At 35.8% G+C, this 20,804-nt stretch overlaps 3 protein-coding genes across 4 annotated transcripts in view; 2 read left to right on the top strand and 1 right to left on the bottom strand.

Moving 5' to 3' along the window:
* Positions 1 to 20,804, bottom strand: part of Cbp53E (Calbindin 53E) — a 55,105-nt gene that overhangs the window by 13,069 nt on the left and 21,232 nt on the right. The gene's annotated exons all lie outside the window — the stretch shown is intronic.
* Positions 10,831 to 12,477, top strand: LOC114361507 (uncharacterized). The gene is made up of 3 exons (XM_028316561.1): positions 10,831 to 10,917; positions 11,574 to 11,704; positions 12,035 to 12,477. The coding sequence occupies exons 2-3, from the start codon at positions 11,574 to 11,576 to the stop codon at positions 12,264 to 12,266; spliced, it is 363 nt and encodes a 120-aa protein (XP_028172362.1). The 5' UTR covers positions 10,831 to 10,917; the 3' UTR covers positions 12,267 to 12,477.
* On the top strand, positions 13,406 to 17,807 carry LOC114361506 (uncharacterized). The gene is made up of 3 exons (XM_028316560.1): positions 13,406 to 13,503; positions 13,986 to 14,116; positions 17,481 to 17,807. The coding sequence occupies exons 2-3, from the start codon at positions 13,986 to 13,988 to the stop codon at positions 17,710 to 17,712; spliced, it is 363 nt and encodes a 120-aa protein (XP_028172361.1). The 5' UTR covers positions 13,406 to 13,503; the 3' UTR covers positions 17,713 to 17,807.

Below are 20,804 nucleotides of genomic sequence, written 5' to 3'. Positions count from 1 at the left end.
ATTGTAGAGCTGAAATTGCCGTGTCCCTTGCTGTGTTTTGTCACGAAAGGGAGGAAGAAAATGTGTAGTGTTTTGTTTTGTCCGTGGATGAATGTCCTGGAGTTTGAAAAATAAGAATATTGTATATCAACGGCACATCAAGTTAAGCATCTTTTGTAATATGTAGATGCTAGTTTGTAACAAAAATGTAAGTCTGATGTGCTGGTATGTACTAAGATGTGCTATATGTGTTACTGACTAACTAAGGCGTGGAATAATACAGAACGAAGCACAAAATTAGATTCAATTTCAAGCGTAGATTAAGGCTATTCAATAATAGAATTTCAATTACAGCACATAACCTAGGACTAATAAAGTTCAGTAGAATTTTAAGGGTTGTTTTGTAATAAATGGTCTCTACAAAACACATAGATACCTAATATTAACTAATATAGACGTCCGTTGGCAAGAAAACCCCGAACTTTTCTTGCTATTGATTAAATTTTGTGTCTGCAAGATGATTTTTAAATGTTTAATTAAGTTCTGTCATTTGTCTTTGTACACTTATTGGATTAATGGTCTCATTAAAATTTAACGAGGTCGAAGGACCTCGAGTATTGGTAACAAATTACTGTCGCCAATTTAATTTGACAAGCCGTCTAACTCGGCGATGTATTGCTCTTTAAAGAAGAACGGTCACGCCCCATACAAAAAAAACCCAGACCCGACAGAAACGAGACATCTCTCAGTTTTTTTGTCATGTCTTAATTAGTTAAATTATATATTTTTTATATTCGAAATCTATGTATAACACCAAAATATTACCCTTTGTTTTTGTTCAGGCGTTATACAAAAACTAATACAAAATGCCTATTTATCACCAAAATTGGTAAATGTATGTACCTAAATGTCTATTACAGCTGCTATGGAATGTACCTAGGTGACCTGGAAATACAGCCGGATTATACAGGGTGGTTATACATATGGAACGATAAGTGATCTCACTCGATTATTTCTAAACTATACAAGATATCGAAAAACTAGTTACTGATTCTGAAAGTGCTTCACGAGCTCTTTCATATGGTACCAATAATAGGTTACAGATTATGGAAGCTGGTAACATTGAATTTTTGGATTTTGTAACTTCTCGTTTCCACCCTGTATAATCCGGCTGTATCTCCAGGTAACCTAGATACATTTCATAGCAGCTGTAATAGACATTTAGGTACATACATTTACCAATTTTGGTGATAAATAGGCATTTTGTATTGGTTTTTGTATAACGCCTGAACAAAAACAAAGGGTAATATTTTGGTGTTATACATAGATTTCGAAAATAAAAAATATATAATTTAACTAATTAAGACATGACAAATAAACTGAGGTATGTCTCGTTTCTGTCGGGCCTGGGTCACAGATGACCGTTCTTCTTTATTCTTATAACTTTTTTCAAAGCGTTATTGTTGGTCGTAGTTGCTTAACCTTTAACTATAGTCGTGAAAAAATAATCACACTCCCATGGACGTCGGGTCTCACAGACCCGTATCTAAAATTCTTCATAATTTCATATCTGAACCAATTTGAATTTATCAAAGAGTTGATATATATCTAATAACTATTAATAAAGGATCTAGTAGTAAATGTAATCAATTTTTAATCATTATTTAATTATTTTTTGGCAAATTTAAAAAACTTAGACATTTTTCAGTGTTAATTGACTTGGCATCACATATAGGCTCCTTAATTACAGTCGATTAATAATAAATCAAACTAATATTTTTTTCCTTGCTAATTACTAACCGTGTGACATAAAAACATAAACAGAATTTCTGAAAGACATAAAATAATAATTTTGACAAGGGTTAAACTTACTAAAATTATAAACAGTGGCCTAGAACACTAAAGACAAATTATCTCTACAGGCATGTGTCATCTTTCTTTGAGAGCTTTGATAGGCAAAATATACACCATTCAGAATCGAAATCTGCAGCAATGGTACCTTCTAAGACATCTAAACTCAAAAGAAGGATCGCCTACAAGTAAAACCTTACTTCTGGAATGTTACTTAGATAGTTGGGCTAATAATACAGTGTGAGTCACGTTAAAGTGTACATATGAATATAGATGAAACTAGACCTATTTTTATCGACAAAAAAGAGGTCAAAAATTTTTTGAGATTTTTTTTTAATTTTTTATAGATTTTTTTTTCTTCCAATTACTGATAGTAAAGAAAACGTAATAACTTTTAAACTAAGAGGTATATCCTGATAACATAAAAACTGTAATAATGCTAAATAACAGGCGATACTAAAAAAATACATAAAATACACAAAAAAGGCCAACAAATAATAAAAAATGATACTTTTTGAAAAAAATCTGCTTTAAAATTCGTGTTTTTTTGGTTATTTGATAAATTTCTCCAAAAAATGCCCCTATAACCGGTGGTTTTTACTACTTTGTATTATTCTCTATCGTATAACCTTCGTAAAACCAAAAATCGCATGTCTCTATCCCTATCACAACATTTGCAATGATCGTTTGAACTTAGCCTCTCCGGGCGCGCTATTCAACGCTTCGTTAACAACGAAACTGAAAATGGCTCTAGATTTGTAATTTAGATAAAGACAAGTTAAATTTAAATAAAAACAAAAGATTTCGAAGTAAAATAAGCATTTTAGTTAAAATTAAAATTTTCACTACCTGCAGGCGGAGAATAATGTTGTGGCAGGCCTTTGTTCAAACGCTCATAGCAAATGTTGTGATAGGGATAGAGACATGCGATTTTTGGTTTTACAAAGATAATACGATGGAGAATAATACAAAGTAATAAAAACCACCTGTTATAGGGGCATTTTTTGGAGAAATTTATCAAATAACCAAAAAAACACGAATTTTTAAGCAGTTTTTTTTTCAAAAAGTATCATTTTTTATTATTTGTTGGCCTTTTTTGTGTATTTTATGTATTTTTTTAGTATCGCCTGTTATTTAGCATTATTACAGTTTTTATGTTATCAGGATATACCGCTTAGTTTAAAAGTTATTACGTTTTCTTTACAATAAGTAATTGGAAGAAAAAAAATTCTATAAAAAATTAAAAAAAAATCTCAAAAATTTTTTGACCTCTTTTTTGTCGATAAAAATAGGTCTAGTTTCATCTATTTTCATATGTACACTTTAACGTGACTCACACTGTATAGCTGATATACTCAGATACTTTCTACCATTATGTATTCGTAAACTAAAACAATTTACAACATATTATAATGATATACTATAAAAAAATTATAGTTGACAAGTCACATCCATACAAGTATGTTTGTATGGAAATTATAGTCATCGGGTCTCCCAGACCCCGATAAAATTTTGGATGGTTATTACTCACGTAATAAGTGCCAGAAGACGCGATTTTATGCCTCCTTGGTCTAAACACAGTTAAAACTGAAGCTACTGAGATGGTCGAGAGCAGCACGTGGCGGGAAGGTATTTAAACCGAGAAATTGAAAAGGGGGGTGGGCCTCTGAGACCCGACGTCCATAGTTAAAGGTTAAGGTCTCTTTTTTGCTGTTGTTGCGAGAAAGCTTAGGTATTTTAATAAACATGTTTAAATAATATTTTACATTTTTACGTAATAATATTTTACATACCTAATAAGTACGGTTTTGTTCCCCAGTCGAGGAAGCACATGATGTCGGGCCCTGCGTGCCCAAACAAAATGGAGGCTACTGACAACGCCACTCTTGTGGTGGAGTTTTGGGCTGACGCTGGGCTGACACTGATGTAGGTTTGTTGTGGAAAAGAAGAAGAAGAATATTTTACAAGTCTAAACATATTTTATTTACCTATTATAGCGACGTACGTAAAATAACTTTTAACAGATTTGCAAAACGTTTCTTTATCAACTTTGTATTTGTATGAAAGTTTGGACATTTCAAACATGAATTTGTCTTGTCCGCTTATACAACAGTTTCGGGTCCAATAAAGTTAAACTGTAAACGTGGTCACTACGTGGCGATAGTGAGGCCTGTCGACCAGTGGGAGCGAGGCTTTTCTAACAAGCTTGGCACTTGTCCCATCTCTGACAAGTAAGCGACTATCAACTGTTTTCCTGGCCAAGGAACATACAAACATCCAAATGACGTCCACTACTTACTGGATAAAAGTTTCTCCCCAAGGATTTTCAAACTGACCAGACCTGTCCTGTAGCTGCACTGCCCGCATTCTGGTTTTGTATTTGCACACATTTTAATTACTGATAGCTCCATTAACTCCTTGAGCTAAGGAAAATATCCTTCTGATACGAGCAGATTCACCACAAAGCCCAGCGGCGAAGGGGTTCAAACTACTAAGACCCTACATTTCCATTACAGTGTATTTATAAATATTAGGTATCATATAAAAATTGTCTCCCTTAGCTTAGCATAGCATTAACTAGATTTGTGCCTGATCTGGCCCTAAGCCAAATACAGCCGATGAGGGCACACGCGGCTGCCGACAAATTGTGGCTTATTGCATCGGCGAAATTCAGCATCACCCTGTATATCACCTCGAAGGCTGGATCAGCGGTTGTTTACGATATATGCTCAATCAGCTACAGGAATTTGTTTAGACGAAAATGTTGTTTGTAAGATTATCGTGTGACTACACTTATACACATTAATTATAAGACCTATTTTGTCTATTTCTATAAATATTTGTGTTGCACTAAGTCCAAAAAATATGGTTCTTTTGATTAGTAAAATGCTGAGGAATTTCCATAAAGACCGGTCCTGCGCTTCTTGCATTCAGGAGTTTCCCACGATTTTCAAGATCGCTGGCCCACGAGTCTGTCCTGAGAAAGCCTACCAACATTGCATGTTTCCCCATGAAGTCGCCACTCAAGAATTTTTTTGTCCCAATGACTACCATCACCAACTGTCATATAAGTTTTAATATAATTTGTAGCTAATTAATTAACATTTATTTTTCCCTTTCTACTGCTCACTGTTGACACACTTTCTTCATCTTTAATTCTCATTAAGTGTTTTCGTATCATGTGAAAAACAAAAAGGTTTCTCAAAGCTTCAAGAACGCATAAACATTTTAATTATATTATTTGAGAAAAGGCGGAGAAAGGAAAAATCCCAATTCTTTTGAGAAACATTTTACCAGACCTTTTGGAAGCAATTACCGTTAATTTTGGTGCGTTTTGTTTTGGCCAATCTTCTCGCTTTTACTTTATGTGACTCTCTTGGGTTTCTTTAAACGTTTTATGCTTATTTACTTACCTAAGTTTATGGTTTATGTAATGTACCGTTAGTTTTCAAAATCAGGAGCCCGACCCTCTAATTTACCAGTGGCAAATGGAAGAAATCATTTTTTGTGCAATTCTTTCATATCCAAAAACAACGATCTCTATAATGAAAACACTGTTGAAAGTCGGACCCACTGCTTCAAATACGCACTATTAGATATTGAGGCAAATAAATAAAATTAAGTAAGTAAGATCAAATGTAGGATTTTATAAGTACAAAATGAACATTTAAATTAGATAAGTAAGGTGCTACATAGTTTAAACAAAACAAGCACAACGGCAATTTGTACTTATTATGCTATGTTTGACTTTGCCCGTAACTTTGGTAATTTTAAAGTTATCAACTCTAAACCCTTTTGTTCCCAAATTACATTAGGATAACGAAATTTTGATGGCCCTGAAAAATGAGGCTCGGTTGTAATGGATTTAGTAATTTGTTTCAAAGTTAGTGCTAAGCTTTAAAAGGGATTTAACTTTATGGATTTATGTTGGTTAATTTATATCTTAACGCTTTGATAATTCTGTTATGCTAAAGCAAAGTTTATCTACTTAATTAATAGCAAAATAATGAGGTCTACGTATTTTGTATTTTTGCTCCATAGTTGGCACCACTGGCAAGTGACAAGACCTTACTCTACAGTGGCGCTACCTATAAGAGTGCAAATGCAATGATACTCATATCATTTATTTAACCTTAATTTCGAACTCCTCTTATGTTCTTCTGATTAATTTCGTTGCGGGTCTAATGACAGTTAAACTTTCTCCCGGGACAAACTTGACCTTCATTGGTTGGATTTTTATGGCGGTCAAGCTGTAGATCCTGGCTACACAGGAGTTGCAGTGGTGGAGACGAGAGGTGGGAATAGTCCCGTTTTTACAGCACTGTACCTCTAGCACGAAAAACTTTTGACGTCGAATCGTTTGCGTATTCTAATTGCCATCAAAATATTTAGTTAGAAAACTACAACAGCGCCCTTGTGAACGTGTCGTAAAGTGAACTCAGTATGAGAAATGGTTGCACGAAACTTATTTTGACAATCAAAATTGCCACGCTGTTGTTTAATTCCAAGGTTGAGTATTGAATAAAGTCGAATACGCAAACGATTCGAAGACGAAGTTGTTCATGTTACCTTACTCGCCAGTGGCGTCAACTCAAATACGGTAGCCCTCATTGTAATTATTTTTCCTCAATTGTTGCTTGATAGTATTCAGAAAAATTAAACGACAGCACCTTAAGCACACTGTGGCATCTTATTGACTTGCAATGAGCGTCATTTTCCAACAAAATGTGTAGCCTCATCCCTACGCACAGTGTGTTAAGAGACTGTACAATCGGAAATTCTCATTTATTTGATGAACCCTATAGAGCTCAGTTATACAAACCTGATAGTAAACTCCTGTTTGAAAATTCCACGTAGTTTTCGCGGTATAAAAATTCAAAGGTACCTATTTTTTTTACTTCAAAATTATGCAAAAATATTGTTACTCGTTAACTATTAACATTTAATTCACAAATGTTACAATACTACATAGAGCTCTTAAAACTACACGCAATAAGCGTATTAAGTGCTTCGTAAACGCATTCAGTTAATTAGGAAAAATGATTTTAATTGCAAGATATAGTCTGATATCTTCTATATCTATACTTATAATAAATCTGTAGAGAGGTCAATTCTGTACATGAAATATATTTTCAAAATAACTATCAGGGGGTGATTAGTGATCGATACTGATGCCAAAAATGCAATCAGTAAAATTTTTGTCTGTCTGTCTGTCTGTCTGTATGTTCCTTATAGAAACAAAAACCACTTGATGGATTTTAACGAAACTTGGTACAATTATTCTTCATACTCCTGGGCAGGTTATAGGATACTTAGGAATTCCCACGGGAACGGGAATTAGCGGGAAAATCCTTTTGTACGAAAAATCTAAACCGCTTAAGTTAGACGCTTGAAATTTGGCATGCAGGTACCTTAGTAAACTTAAAGCTTAGTTACAACAGGATATTGCAAAATTCCCATGGGAACGGGAGTTAGTGGGAAAAAACATTTGTATGAAAAAATCTAAACCGCGTAAGATATACTCTTGAAATTTGGCATGCAGGTACCTTAGTAAACTTAAAGCTTAGTTGTAACAGGATATTGCAAAATTCCCACGGGAACGGGAGTTAGCGGGAAAAAACATTTGTATGAAAAAATCTAAACCGCGTAAGATAGACTCTTGAAATTTGGCATGCAGGTACCTTAGTAAACTTAAAGCTTAGTTGCAACAGGATATTGCCAAATTCCCACGGGAACGGGAGTTAGCGGGAAAAAACATTTGTATGAAAAAATCTGAACCGCGTAAGATAGATGAAGGGGGGGTAAAACGAGAACCACGCGCACGAAGTCGCGGGCGGCCGCTAGTTTAATCTAATTGTATAAAAAAGAGTTTTAAATTCCGTGGTATATTTGAGGAAATATACAGTCTCATAACACACTGTGCAACGTGCCAATAAAAGAAAATGGATCGCTACACCGGTTCGCTTTGTCTCTTCGTCTTCGCTCTTAGCGACAGGAATTGATTGTGTAGACTGTTACCACTAGAATGTAATTTCAGATACCTTAGAAAGTTCCTAGATGGATCAAGTAAGTCCTGTGAAATACTTGAAAACACTGAAAAATAAATGCAACGAGCATTTTGACAGTTTAATATGCCTCGGGACTAACACTAACTTTTGGCCTTCACTGGTCAAGCTGTAAATCCTAGCATCAATCCTGAAACCCCGTGTTATTGGTAAATCCACACTTCATCATCATCATCATCATTTCAGCCACAAGACGTCCACTGCTGAACATAGGCCTCCCCCAATGACTTCCAAATTGCACGGTTGGTAGCGCTAGCGGCCTGCATTTAGCGCCTTCCTACTTCCTTTATCAGGTCGTCGGTTCACCTTGTGGGTGAACGTCCCACGCTGCGTTTTCTGGTACGAAAATCCACACTTACTGGTATATTATTATAAGTATTGAATAAGCACCGAAACTACTGGACCGATTTGAAAAAATATTTCCCCATAGACATTATCCCTGATAAATATAGGCTATAGAATATGGATGGATAAGACATGTGACAGACAGAAATTAACGTGGCCGAAGTCACGGGCAAAAGCTAGTTAAATAAGCACCTAACGCTACATGGCAACATACACCTATTTACTAACATTGGAACGCTTTTAAACATACTATATTGACACGTTTTTAATGCTTCAACCACACCAACGCGTGCAGCGATCACATACCAATGACAGGTCGCGCGACCTGTCAATGGCTTATGATCGCGCGGTGGTTGAAACTTACAGAAATACTGGGCGTTTTGGGTTTGGGCAGAATTTAAAGTGCAGCCGCGACAAGAGGTAAGTCCAACAAATTATTGTGCTGCCATGAATTTTTATAAGCCTCACGTCTGCACACATTCGTCTATGCCTCGCTTTATTGGAGAAATTATTCGTCAAAGGAAATGAGAATGTTTGGCAATATATCCTTACAGAGACATTGAGGTAGATTCCGGCGAAAAAAATAGAAAATATTGGCTCTTACTTCATTGAATGTTACTCAATCAATAGGTAGGTAGAACTTATTATGCATTGAGTAACCAACCTATTAGAATAGAGAGTAGCAGAATTGCTAAACTCAAGTGGCAGTGGGCGGGGAACATAGCTCGTATGTAGAGACGATGGCCGTTGGGGTAGAAAAGTTCTCGAGTGGCGACCACAGGCTGGAAGACGTAGTGTGGGCAGGCCTGCTACTAGGTGGACCGAGGACCTGGTAAGGGTCGCGGGAAGAGCCTGGATGCGGGCAGCGCAGGACCGTGCATTGTGGAAAACCTTGGGGGAGGCCTTTGTCCAGCAGTGGACGTCATTTGGCTGAAACGAACGAACCAACCTATATGAATATTTTGTAGTTTGTATTTCTTGTAATAAATAAAACGCTGAGAATAGGGCTGAGTTTCTTCTTCCACTTCTTTTCAATATGTTTCTGCAAGTGGTGTAAGGGTTAGACTTGTACATAGTACCTACTTATATACCTACTACATGGCTATTATGTATCAACATACTAAGGTAATTTTACTCATTGTTTTTAACGACAAAGGTATACTAGAACATTATCGTTGATGAATTCAAACTGTACTATCTAGCTAGAGAATCGTGATGAGTAACTAGGTAAATGTTATAAGAACTTGCATTCAAATTTACATAATGTAAGTAGAGCAAGGAACATTGAAACACTTGTTATGTTAGTGGGTTTATTGTGTTTATATCAATTGGAAATATTACAGGAAAATTATAATCCTTATCTAATACTTATCTAGCAATGTGAGTTACTAGGAATTATTTCGCAAGTCGGTATTTTTTTTTATGGAATCGGTTCCTTAAGCTAATGAACTAGCTGAATTTCAGGCATACCTAAGCCTGAATTTGTTCAGTCATAGATTGAAATTCCATCAATTAAAATGCCTAATGAAATTATAAGCTTGATATTCAATAGTTTTAAGTTTGGATCTATAGCTAATACTAACTGTTACTGTAACTGTTATATTTATCACGCATAAAAATACTAATCCTTTATAAATAGAACACCTGAATGGATTTATAATATTTCTCAATAAATCAAATAACTATTAGCACAATTTTCATTAATCGCTGGTTGGTAGCGCTTATCAAAAAGATAGTACCAAATATGAATTAGCAAGAAATTAAAGCAACAAGTATCTCTTTATCAGCTAATTGATCTTAATTAATTTACTTGAGCCTACTCATACCTCGAAAAAAATAAAAAGATGTGCAAGTATGTGTGTGTAAAGTAAACCGATCCCTAAGTTTTTTTGGCGCCACTTTTGACAGTTTTGTTTTTATTTTTTTTATGGCCAGGGCGTACGTCGATTTGGCAGAAACTTTATACGCGGAAAATCTAGGCATCGTGGTTTCTGGCACGACCACCGCAACGGCATAATGAAAAAGGCAACCCATGCCAAGAGAGCGACACCTGGTGAGCTGACAATTAAATAATTTCCCGTTGCTTCTAGCTTCTTCCAGATTTTATACGATGCGTTTTTTACCTATCCTAATAGACAAAATAAAATAAAAATCAAAAATATTTTATTCAATTTAGACTACTAGTGGCACTTATTGGGCCCTACCAGTGCTTCGAGACAATTAAAATAACACTATACTATATAAATAACTATTAATGAAATAATAAATTTATGGTAAAGCCGCAGGCAGAAGCTAGTGTAATTACTGATATTCAAGTTTATACTTCTTTTCCAGAGATGTACAGACGATTCATCAACCTAAACACTGTTTCTTATGTAGTTGTAATAGTGATTATTAAGCAATAAAGATAAAGTTTTAAAGTCAATACTCTTTGCATTATGATGACTGTTCCTTTCCTAAAGATAATCTGGCAAATAGGTAGATAATGATAATATCGACAGGATTTCTTCCCAGAACACTTTTGTTTATGTAATTAGTGATTAATTATGATAAACAAACTATATCTTATCGGACGAATCATTGGGATGTATATAACATAGTAATTAGGAGGTTCTGACATTGTACGGCAGTAGCTAGACGGGTTTACGTGTGGAGAAAATTAATTAAAACTTCTAAGGTAAGTAGGTACCCTAGTAATAGTTTGTTTGCTTTTACTTATATGGAGTTTGAGTTACTTTACCCTTTGTTTAATAATTTAATCGACTTGAGAAACGAGAAGGTCTTCAATAATTGAGTTGAAATAAGAATTAATCGTTATGCCTTTTTTTCTAATGCTGATTTTTGATGATTTTTATTTTCTGGCATTGTTTAAATATCTTTTTGTGTTTTTATTGTATTGCCAATCCTTTACTTAATTTTTTTTATTTATTATTTTCTACCCGTTGCTTATCCTTATTGCTAGCTTCTGTATGAGGATTATTCGTGAATTTGGAGAAAAAGTATCCTGACTTCTAATTATCGTCTAATTTTGAAGTCCATACACGCACAGTATTGAATACTGTTAAGTGTCACCAAAATCTTTCCCTTACTTTTTACGAAAAAACATTTAAACATAGGTTTAATTTTGAGTGTTAAGAGATGCTTCTCAAACTAATTTGAAAATTTAAAATAGCTTGAAAAAATCGAACTGCCTTGTCGTGGGTTCTCGAGGCTTGTCGTGGGTTCAATTCTCGCCTTAGGCAGTTCGATTTTTTTCAAGTTATTTATAATTTTCAAAATAGGTTTATCTATCCTCACAAATCGCGTTTATAATTATGTTTTTTTTAATTACAGATGAAATTCGCACTATCCTTGGTTATCCTATCGGTGCTGGCCTTCAGCGAGGCTGGCCTGCTGAAGGGCCCCTCCTCCAGAGCCAACCTCAACCACGGCTCCATCCAGCCTGGCGACCGGCTGCTGTACAGGTGAGCATGAGACTTTGTTTAGATCGACAAGTACCTACTCTATTGTCGACAACAGAGGGTCTAGTATGAGTTTTCATCAAAAAAGTAAAAAAATGACATTAAATGTATGACGGACTGTACAGCGCCCCTATTCAAAAACTAAAATTTTCATACATTTTTTAAACTCACACTCAGCCCACACGTACTAAAACTGTAGAGTATTTTACTAAGATGCTAAGAAACAGTGTTTCTTAGCGCCTCTAGTACCTTTAAGCTCATAGCAGTCTTATCAACTCGGAAAGGGATCAACGCCGTATCGCATTTCGCTAAATTCATATTTCCTCTTTCCAGAACATACTTCCAAAGATATGGCATTGCCAACACGGTCCAGACTCAAGACTTCGTCTACCGAGGCAACGTGACCACCAGGATCAGTGCAGTGGTAGCCCAAGAGGTGGGCTTCACCCAGTACGCGAACGCCTGGGTGATTGCTGGAGGCAGGGGCTTCAACCACGTCACGGTGCGCGCCCAGACTGCTAGGGGATGGGGATTCTACTACCTGATCGATATTTGGGGACGATAGATACTAACCCTCGATGTTTTGCTGTGCCCTTGCAGGGCGTTACATGTATACCTATCTCTATTTTGTAACACCACTATAAATTGTAATGTGACATGCAATAAACGTTTGTGAATTTGATTATATTTAGCTACAAATGGAAACTGATGACGAATTTGTTGTTATTTTCTAAGCAATATTTTTTACAATAAACCAAGCAATTATTATTTTTCCATTTTCCTGTTCTAATTCGCTGCTGATGTTTAGCGCTACCATTATAAGTAAGTATTTCTCAATAAATTCTGATAACACTTATAAAGAGATAGAAAAATGAATTAGCAAGAAAGACAAGTATCTCTTTATCAGCTACTTAATTGATCTTAATTCATTTATCATACACATTAAAACTAAAATGATGTTTGTACCTATGTTAGGTAAAGTTAAACCGGTCCCTGATAGTTTATTTTGGCGCCACTTTTGACAGAACCTTTTTGCGCGGAAAATCTAGGCATCGTGGTTTTGCACGAAAATCGAATTAAAAAGGCAACCCATGCCACGAGAGCGACACCTGGTGAGCTGAAAATGAACTATTTTCCCGTCGTATCCCGTCGTGACCACCATACAATAAAATGAATATTAATTAAATAATAAAATTGATAAATAACAATAAATCTTAGAGAGAGAGAGAGAGAGAGAGAGAGAGAGAGAGAGAAAACAGATTTTATACCAACCACTGCGTTTTTTAATCTCTTAATTTACATCTTTTACTATTAATATTGTTTGTATAAGGGGGAAAGAATACTATACATAATTTATCATCTAAATCTACGCGGGCGAAGCTGTAGGCAGAAGCTAGTGTAATTATTACCTATATACTGATATTCAATTTTCTTCTACTTTTCCATTTCGCCAGAGACTTAAAGGCAGTTCAATAAGCTAAACAATATGACATCTAATCATCTAATGTAGTTTCAATAAGTACTATTATCCAATAAAGTCAATACTCTTTGCTTATGATGACTTTTCCTTTCCTAAAGATTAATAATCTAGCAAATAGATAATGATAATATCGACAGGAAAATTTCTTCCCAGAACACTTTTGTTTATGTCAACTAGTGATTCATTCTGATAAACAAACTGTATCTTATCGGACGAACCATTGAGATGTATATATAACATAGTAATCACGAGGTTCTGACATAGTAAGGCAGTAGCTAGACGAGAGGTTTACGTGTATAGAAAATTAATTTAAACTTTCAAGGTAAGTTCCCATAGTTCGTTTATTTATGCTTTAATCGACTTCAAAAAGAAGGAAGTTCTGTATTCGAATGTGTGTTTGCCTTTCCATGAGCAGTGTTTATTATCGTTAAAATACCTATATATTTTTGTGTTTTATTGTGTTGCCTATCTGAGATGGCGACATTAAATTTGTTTTACTTCGTGAATTACTCTGATGTTTTTTATGTGTCTCTACCTGTTGTTATTGATTTATTATTTATTTATGACATAAATAGGCATTAATTACATTTTTTGGACCACCAGCATCTGCATGCGGCTTGTTAATGAATTTCAAGAAAAGTATCCTAACAATCTAATCATAACCTAATTCTGAAGTACAAGCTACAACACTGTTAAGTTTCATCAAAATCTGTCCATTACTTTTTACAGGAGAGTCACAACAAACGTCCATTTATTTATCCTCACAAATCACGTTTACCTATAAATAAGGTGTTTTGTTTACAGATGAAATTTGCGCTATCCTTGGTTCTTCTATCGGTGCTGGCCTTCAACGAGGCTGCCCTGCTGAAGGGTCCCTCCTCCAGAGCCAACCTTAATCATGGGTACATCCAGCCCGGCGACCGACTGCTTTACAGGTGAGTTTCAGCACAAAAGAAAGAAAAAAAAAACATTTATTTTGGTACCAACATAAAAAAATATTACACTCGGATAATAAATGCAAATACAATTATTTAGAACCAAAATTGACCACCGCTCAGCATGTGTCATGCTCAGTAAAACCCAGAAAATGACGCTGTTATTCTGTGGAAGCCACGAGATTATGTTCTTTGGATCAAAAATTACTCTATTGTCGATAACAGGTAGAGTGTCTTTACTAAAATGTTAAGAAACAGGCTGTATCTATTAGCACACTGTTTTGAAATCATAATCATAATGTTTGATATTTTTATATTTGGCTGAAACGAACGAAACGAACGAATCATAATGTTTGATATTTTAGGTATAGTCCAGTCAATGAATGCCTTAACGACGGTGTAGAGAGAAATCCGTGGAACACAATTTCTGACCTCGGGACTTTATTTAGCCTAGTTAGGCGGTGAACATAGCAAAAGTCCCCGCCCTCAGCCCTTGAGCCGGCGGGGAGAGGGGGGTTTAAAGGTACCAGTTTTCGGATTTTCGCTTAATCCTCGGAAACTATGCGACGTCAATATCTAAAGAACTGTTTGAGGCATATTTATGAAATTTGAAACTGATGTATATCTTGCAAGTCTCAACACATGAGCCAAATTTGAAGTGTTAATGCACAGTAGTTTTTGAGTGATGAGGAGTCAAAAGTGGCTCAAAGTGGTTCGTCTAAATATACGCACGGTGCAGTCCCCTCCCTGGAACTAGGCTTAACATGCTCCCGCATGTCTAGAATGATTGCTTAGTGTTGATTTAGTCGATTTTCTCCTGATGGAAACATGTAAGACAAAAATAAAATTTCCAATATTACAGACCTTCTAGAGCAGATGCCGCGAAAACTATACAATTTATAGAAAAACTTGTCTATCTCACCTGTAGCAAATTGAATATGCTTTTTTTGGTTCAAAGTAGTCATGTCACTAGGACGCATAGTTTCCGAGGATTAAGCGAAAAACCGAAAAGTGGCACCTTTAAACCCCCCTCTCCCCGCCAGCTCAAGGGCTAAGGGCGGGGACTTTTGCTATTTTCACCTCCTAACTAGTCTAAATAAAGTCCTGAAGTCAGAAATTGTGTTCTACAGTTTTCCATCTATAATGCTCTATTGACTGGACTAGTAGGTGTAATTTCAAAACATCACATGATAAGTTTCTTTCTTTTAATTTGATCCCACCAAAAACATTCTGTAAAAAACTAGCCAAGTCTCGATGGAGCTGCTTGTTTATCTCTAAAAAGTAATGAAATCTAGACAAAGTCGTGCCAAGTCTATGATGGTTCCTTACCGCGATTTCTTTATTATTATACTTAATGTTGTGTGACTTGGCCGTTGAAGGGTACAAAATCAGGTGCTCCATGACATCATTGCACCAATCTGTCGCCAGAACCGCTACCCATTGACGATGGAAAATTACCACTTGGAAAACGTTGATTCAATAACCAGTCAATTGTAGGCTTAATAAAGCTGCGTATTTCAATAATACTTATGTATGATTATCATAATAAAGATTGTTCAACGGCCAAGTCACACAACATTAAGTATAATAATAAAGAAATCGCGGTAAGGAACCATCATAGACTTGGCACGACTTTGTCTAGATTTCATTACTTTTTAGAGATAAACAAGCAGCTCCATCGAGACTTGGCTAGTTTTTTACAGAATGTTTTTGGTGGGATAAAATCAAAATAATTATGGAAATAAAAATATCAGTCTGACAAGCAGTTGTGGCAAACATAAGAAAATTCCTCACCAGTGCAAGATTCATGAGCCCAGTTTTTGCACTCCAGACATTGCACCCACTTTTCTTTGGCTCTGCTATTAGAATATGGCTCAAAACAACAAAGGCATAAAGTTTCCTCTTCTTCTTCACTGTCTTCATTTTTTCTTTGTTTCTTTATAACCAAATATGCCCAAATTAAACCAACAAAAAAAATATATTGAAAACTAGGAGAGTTGAAACACCCTGTTTCAAATCTCCTCAGTAAGAAAAAACCTCCCATTTTTTATTAAATCTATGATCTAGAAGCAAATACACAGAAACCAATGGTACTAAATATATATAACAAATCTTTAGTTAATGAGCTTTCGAAACATATATAACTTAAACCAAAATACAAAACATATAACAAAATAAAGGCATCGCAAAAATTCGTTGAAAACTTACTTTTCACGATTTTTGTCACATGGCACACTAAACTCCACAACCGCGGGACTTACACGATGGACACGAACTGACATGGCCGCGGGAGGCGGGAAGTAGGTGTAAAGGACCGTTGCCAGCTCGCTAACGGTTTTGAGTACAGAGAAATCTGTACTGTTTCAAATCACCTTTGTTTCAAATGCCCTCGGTCTCCCCTACGGCAGTGTTTGCTTCGCGCTTGACTTGGCGGGGGCACTGCCGTGCCCCCAGATGTGATGAGACATGAAAGATTATCATGAAGATCAAGATGTATTCAATGATTAGGTAGTTTAAGGCGATTAGTGTCCTCAATCCGCGCCAAATGGGCATTTTGTAAATCCTACTCCTCTTTTACTGCTGGACAGAAATAGTTGAAAAAAATATATGTTATACAACAGTTCAAGGACTACATTTCTGACGTTTGAATTTTCGCTACGTCTCTTTGTTTTGGATTAAAAAAATAAATACGGGACATCGATTTTTTACTTAAATTCCCTACTCCTCCAAAACGGCTATGTTAATTTAAAAGATTTTTGCACGAATAGATTGGGAATTCTTTAATCTTTAAATGACACGTTGCGTTTTTCAATCGAACATTACTTTCATTCATAAATTTTACTTTTGATAAATTCCGAACGTTTTGCTGTTGAGGGGGCCTTCGCGGGGTGCGGGCGGCAGTCGGCCGCTGGCCTTCAGACGGGGAGGTTGTGTCACTCGCTAATGACACCGACATCAAGGTTCATCAATTTAAGTTTAAAATAATAGGCAGTAATGTATGAAGAAACAGCTTCTATTCTGTATCTACCTATGCCCGTGTATTTTTGATCGGTGTCAAATCGGAGTTTTTGGTGCGGGGTACGCGGGTGTTGCTCGCGGCGTGAAGGTCAAACGCCCAAGGTCATTGAGGACTCTAATCGCCTTAAGTACTAGCCACGGCTATAATCTGCATCACTACATGATCTGATAGTGATGATGTTCAGCAGCAAGACCTTCTAATTTACCAGAGACAAATAGGGGATTCCTGTTGATTGGCCGGGCGTTTTTGGGAGGCTTGATGTTCGCATCTCTCCCTTTGTCACCTACAAAATCTATGGCCTACATTCACATGTCTCATATTCTTAATCCATATTTTCTCTTCCAGAACATATTTCCAAAGAGCTGGCATTGCCAACGCTGTCCAGACGCAAGACTTAGTCTACAGAGGCAACGTGACCACCAGGATCAGTGCAGTGGTAGCCCAAGAGGTGGGCTACACCCAGTACGCGAATGCCTGGGTGATCGCTGGAGGCATGGGCTACAACTATACCACGGTACGCGTCCAGACTGCTAGGGGATGGGGATTCTACTACCTGATCGACATTTGGGGCCGATAGATCTGATATTTAGGTAAAAATGGAAACTGATGACGTAGTTGTTATTACTCGTACTTGCTAAGCAATATTTTTTTCAATAAACCATTAAGAAACCACTTTATTTTTCCATCTTCCTGTTTTAATTAGCTGCTGATGTTTAGCGCGGATATTATCGATGTTTTCTGAGATTGACAATAAATTTTGGATCGACACTGTTTCATATTGTACTAAAGAAGGTATCTATCGAATTAATTTTAAATTATAATCTTCCAATATAATTTTTATTAACTTTAACCGAAACTATGTACTTCTTAAACCTAAATTAAACAGCAACAATTATTTATCTTATATTTTCATGCGAGTATTTTTTTTTCTCAACTCGCTTGAAATAGCAATTTCGCTGCAGGCTGTTAAATTGGCTCGTCTTGGCTCGTGCTAACGGCAGCGGTTAGAAGACTGCAATTAAAGGAGCGGGGTTGTGCAGTTTTAATATTTTATTGAGTGAAATAAGGCTGCAAACACACTCTTGTGTGTCATACATAAGTTGGAGAAAATCGTGTTTATTTTGGTCGTGCGTAAAACAAAATAATGTGTCCTTGTCTGCCAATGGCTTTAAGCTCATTCATCCTTTCGAGAGTATGACCACAGTATGACTCACTGAGATAGACATGGTAATAAGTAGTAACAGCATTTTTTTTATGCAGAACAAGGCAGGCACCCGCACCTGCCTGCCTGCCTAAGTGAGTGCTTATTCACTCTCACGTCTAGTTATCTCAGTAACAGTAGAGTTACTCCGGCTCATTGATTCAAAATTAACGTAATCAAATGGAACTGTATTCAGCTTTCAATTGTATCTCAAAATACTTAATAAAAAATCAATGAGTAAGTGACCTGTAAAGTAAAGGCACAGAATAATAATAAGTACTGTAAAGGGCAAAAAGAAACCTTTCACGGAGTTTTAAAAAGTATTATTCTTGTAATGCCACAACTTTCTTTATATTCTGTGGAAAATTCGACAACTTTACGGCCACACGATAAAAAACAATAAAGGACACAAGATAAAGTTTATTTTCTCCATTTTTTACACTGTGGCCTCGTTCAAATACTTCAAATCACGCTCGGCTGCGTGGAACAAAAATTATTGTTTGAATTAAACGACTCGTAAAGAACGTCTTCTTTGCTGAAAACTTTCGGGGTTTTCATGAAATGTGAGCGGTTTTATTTTTATTCTCGTAGCTTAGAAAATAATAATTTTTAATTCATAGCGTAGTTACCTACTTTTTATGTGGTCACCAGAGGCCGTGATATTTATGTAGTTTAGTACTTAGTTTCTTATGTTTTTTTAGTTACGTTTATGTGGTAGTATGTGGCTACATGGTCGCTCTAACAGCACTGTATAACGTGTGCGATGGAGACTAGATTTTCATTAAAATACAAAAGAGGTGACTTATTATTATCCACACAGTCTATCTATGTAATAGTATCTATCTATATGTAATTCTATACTCCATAAATTATCAAGGAAGGCTATGTCACCATCAATAGCAGCTGAGCATCAATGACAAATGTTGCAAAAACGGGAAAATATATTCTAACGGTTTTCACGCGTATGAAGTCGCGGGCACAGTTATAAACAGATTTTATTGCTCCAATATCACTGATATCCCAACCACAAACAGAATTTATTCCCCGAACGAAATGTAAACTGAAATCGGCCAATAACTTTTATTATAACATTTTAACACTGCAAACACCAGCATCATAAATCTAGTGTCCACTCCAATTACATAGCCTTCCGCTACATAGCGGGAATGTGTGCTGGAACCGAGCCAACCGAGTCTAGGTAAACAGAATAAGGGCCATTCTTAAATTTGTGCCAATTTTTTTTTTAAAATTAAAGTTTTTTTTTTTTAACTTTTTGCGATGTGTATCGAAAGTATAAATCAAAAGCATACTTTTGATGTATATGGACAACCTTAAAGCCCTCGGAAAGGAAACAAAATAGCCTACGTAACCACGGCTGTGACACTGCATGACACGGATGTGACAGTTTTACATTTTTACTGTAAATAATAATATTTATGTTGTTAAATTTATATCATAATAGTTTAAATTGATTAACAATAAAATACACTAAATTCGTTTCATCAACAAAGGTGTTATTTGGTAATATGTACTTTTTTCTGAACATCCAAAAATTTAATTAAAATTGAGATCAAAAATACCGCCAGGTAGTTAATATATCTACTAGATAATAAAAAAATAGACTTTTTATTATTGGCACTATCTGATCATGCTTCCGATATGCTACCTACATGGTTTCGATATGATAATATGCTTAAAAATTAGTAAATCTTAAACACAGTAGGTACCTAATTGAGTATCAAATGAGATTTCTGTAGGATTCACATAACAGTTGGTTTTGACAACTTAAACATGTTTCATAGTCACCGTACCACTAAAAATATGGTTAATAGCAATTCCTTTTAAAGCAACTCCGACCACCTCTGCAGGGCCTTTACCGGGAGCTGTCTCAGTAAAATTTGATATAACTGCAGAAATGAGAAAGTGCAATAATTTTTCCTTCGTGGCATCTAGAAAATCATACTAGCGAAAAATAAGTACACTTACTAAAAGGCTACTCCTAAAAATTGCACAATACACAAAATAATTTAGCAGAACAACAAAAACTATTAAAATAATAAAAATAGAATGTCACAACCACGCGTTGTAATGTCACGACCATGTACTTAAATAGTTTGCGGTAGTGACACATTTTTAATACCATGGCCGTGACAATTTGGAACGTGTCCGATATATCCAAAAAACTATCTGTGAATTAGCAGATCTTGTGCAATTATCTGAAACTATACTGCATGAGGTACATAATTATGTTTTATACAATAGCGTGACATTGATAGCTACCTTTAAAAACCGTACACGGGATGGACGTGTCATGGTTGTCCCTTTTTTCAAATAAATAGGAAATATTTTTTTGCGGCTCACTCACTACGTTCAGCCATTTGCAAATCTAATAAGATGACAATGTTACTGTTCTAAAAAAACTTAGCAAGGGATGTCAATATCAAAGATAGTTTTTTACCGAGTTACGC

Source organism: Ostrinia furnacalis, unplaced genomic scaffold (genome assembly GCF_004193835.3).
Source record: "Ostrinia furnacalis isolate ACB-3 unplaced genomic scaffold, ASM419383v2 OfSCF5765, whole genome shotgun sequence".
NCBI classification, from domain to species: Eukaryota; Metazoa; Arthropoda; class Insecta; order Lepidoptera; family Crambidae; genus Ostrinia; species Ostrinia furnacalis.
This window is presented reverse-complemented; position numbering and strand designations above follow the sequence as displayed.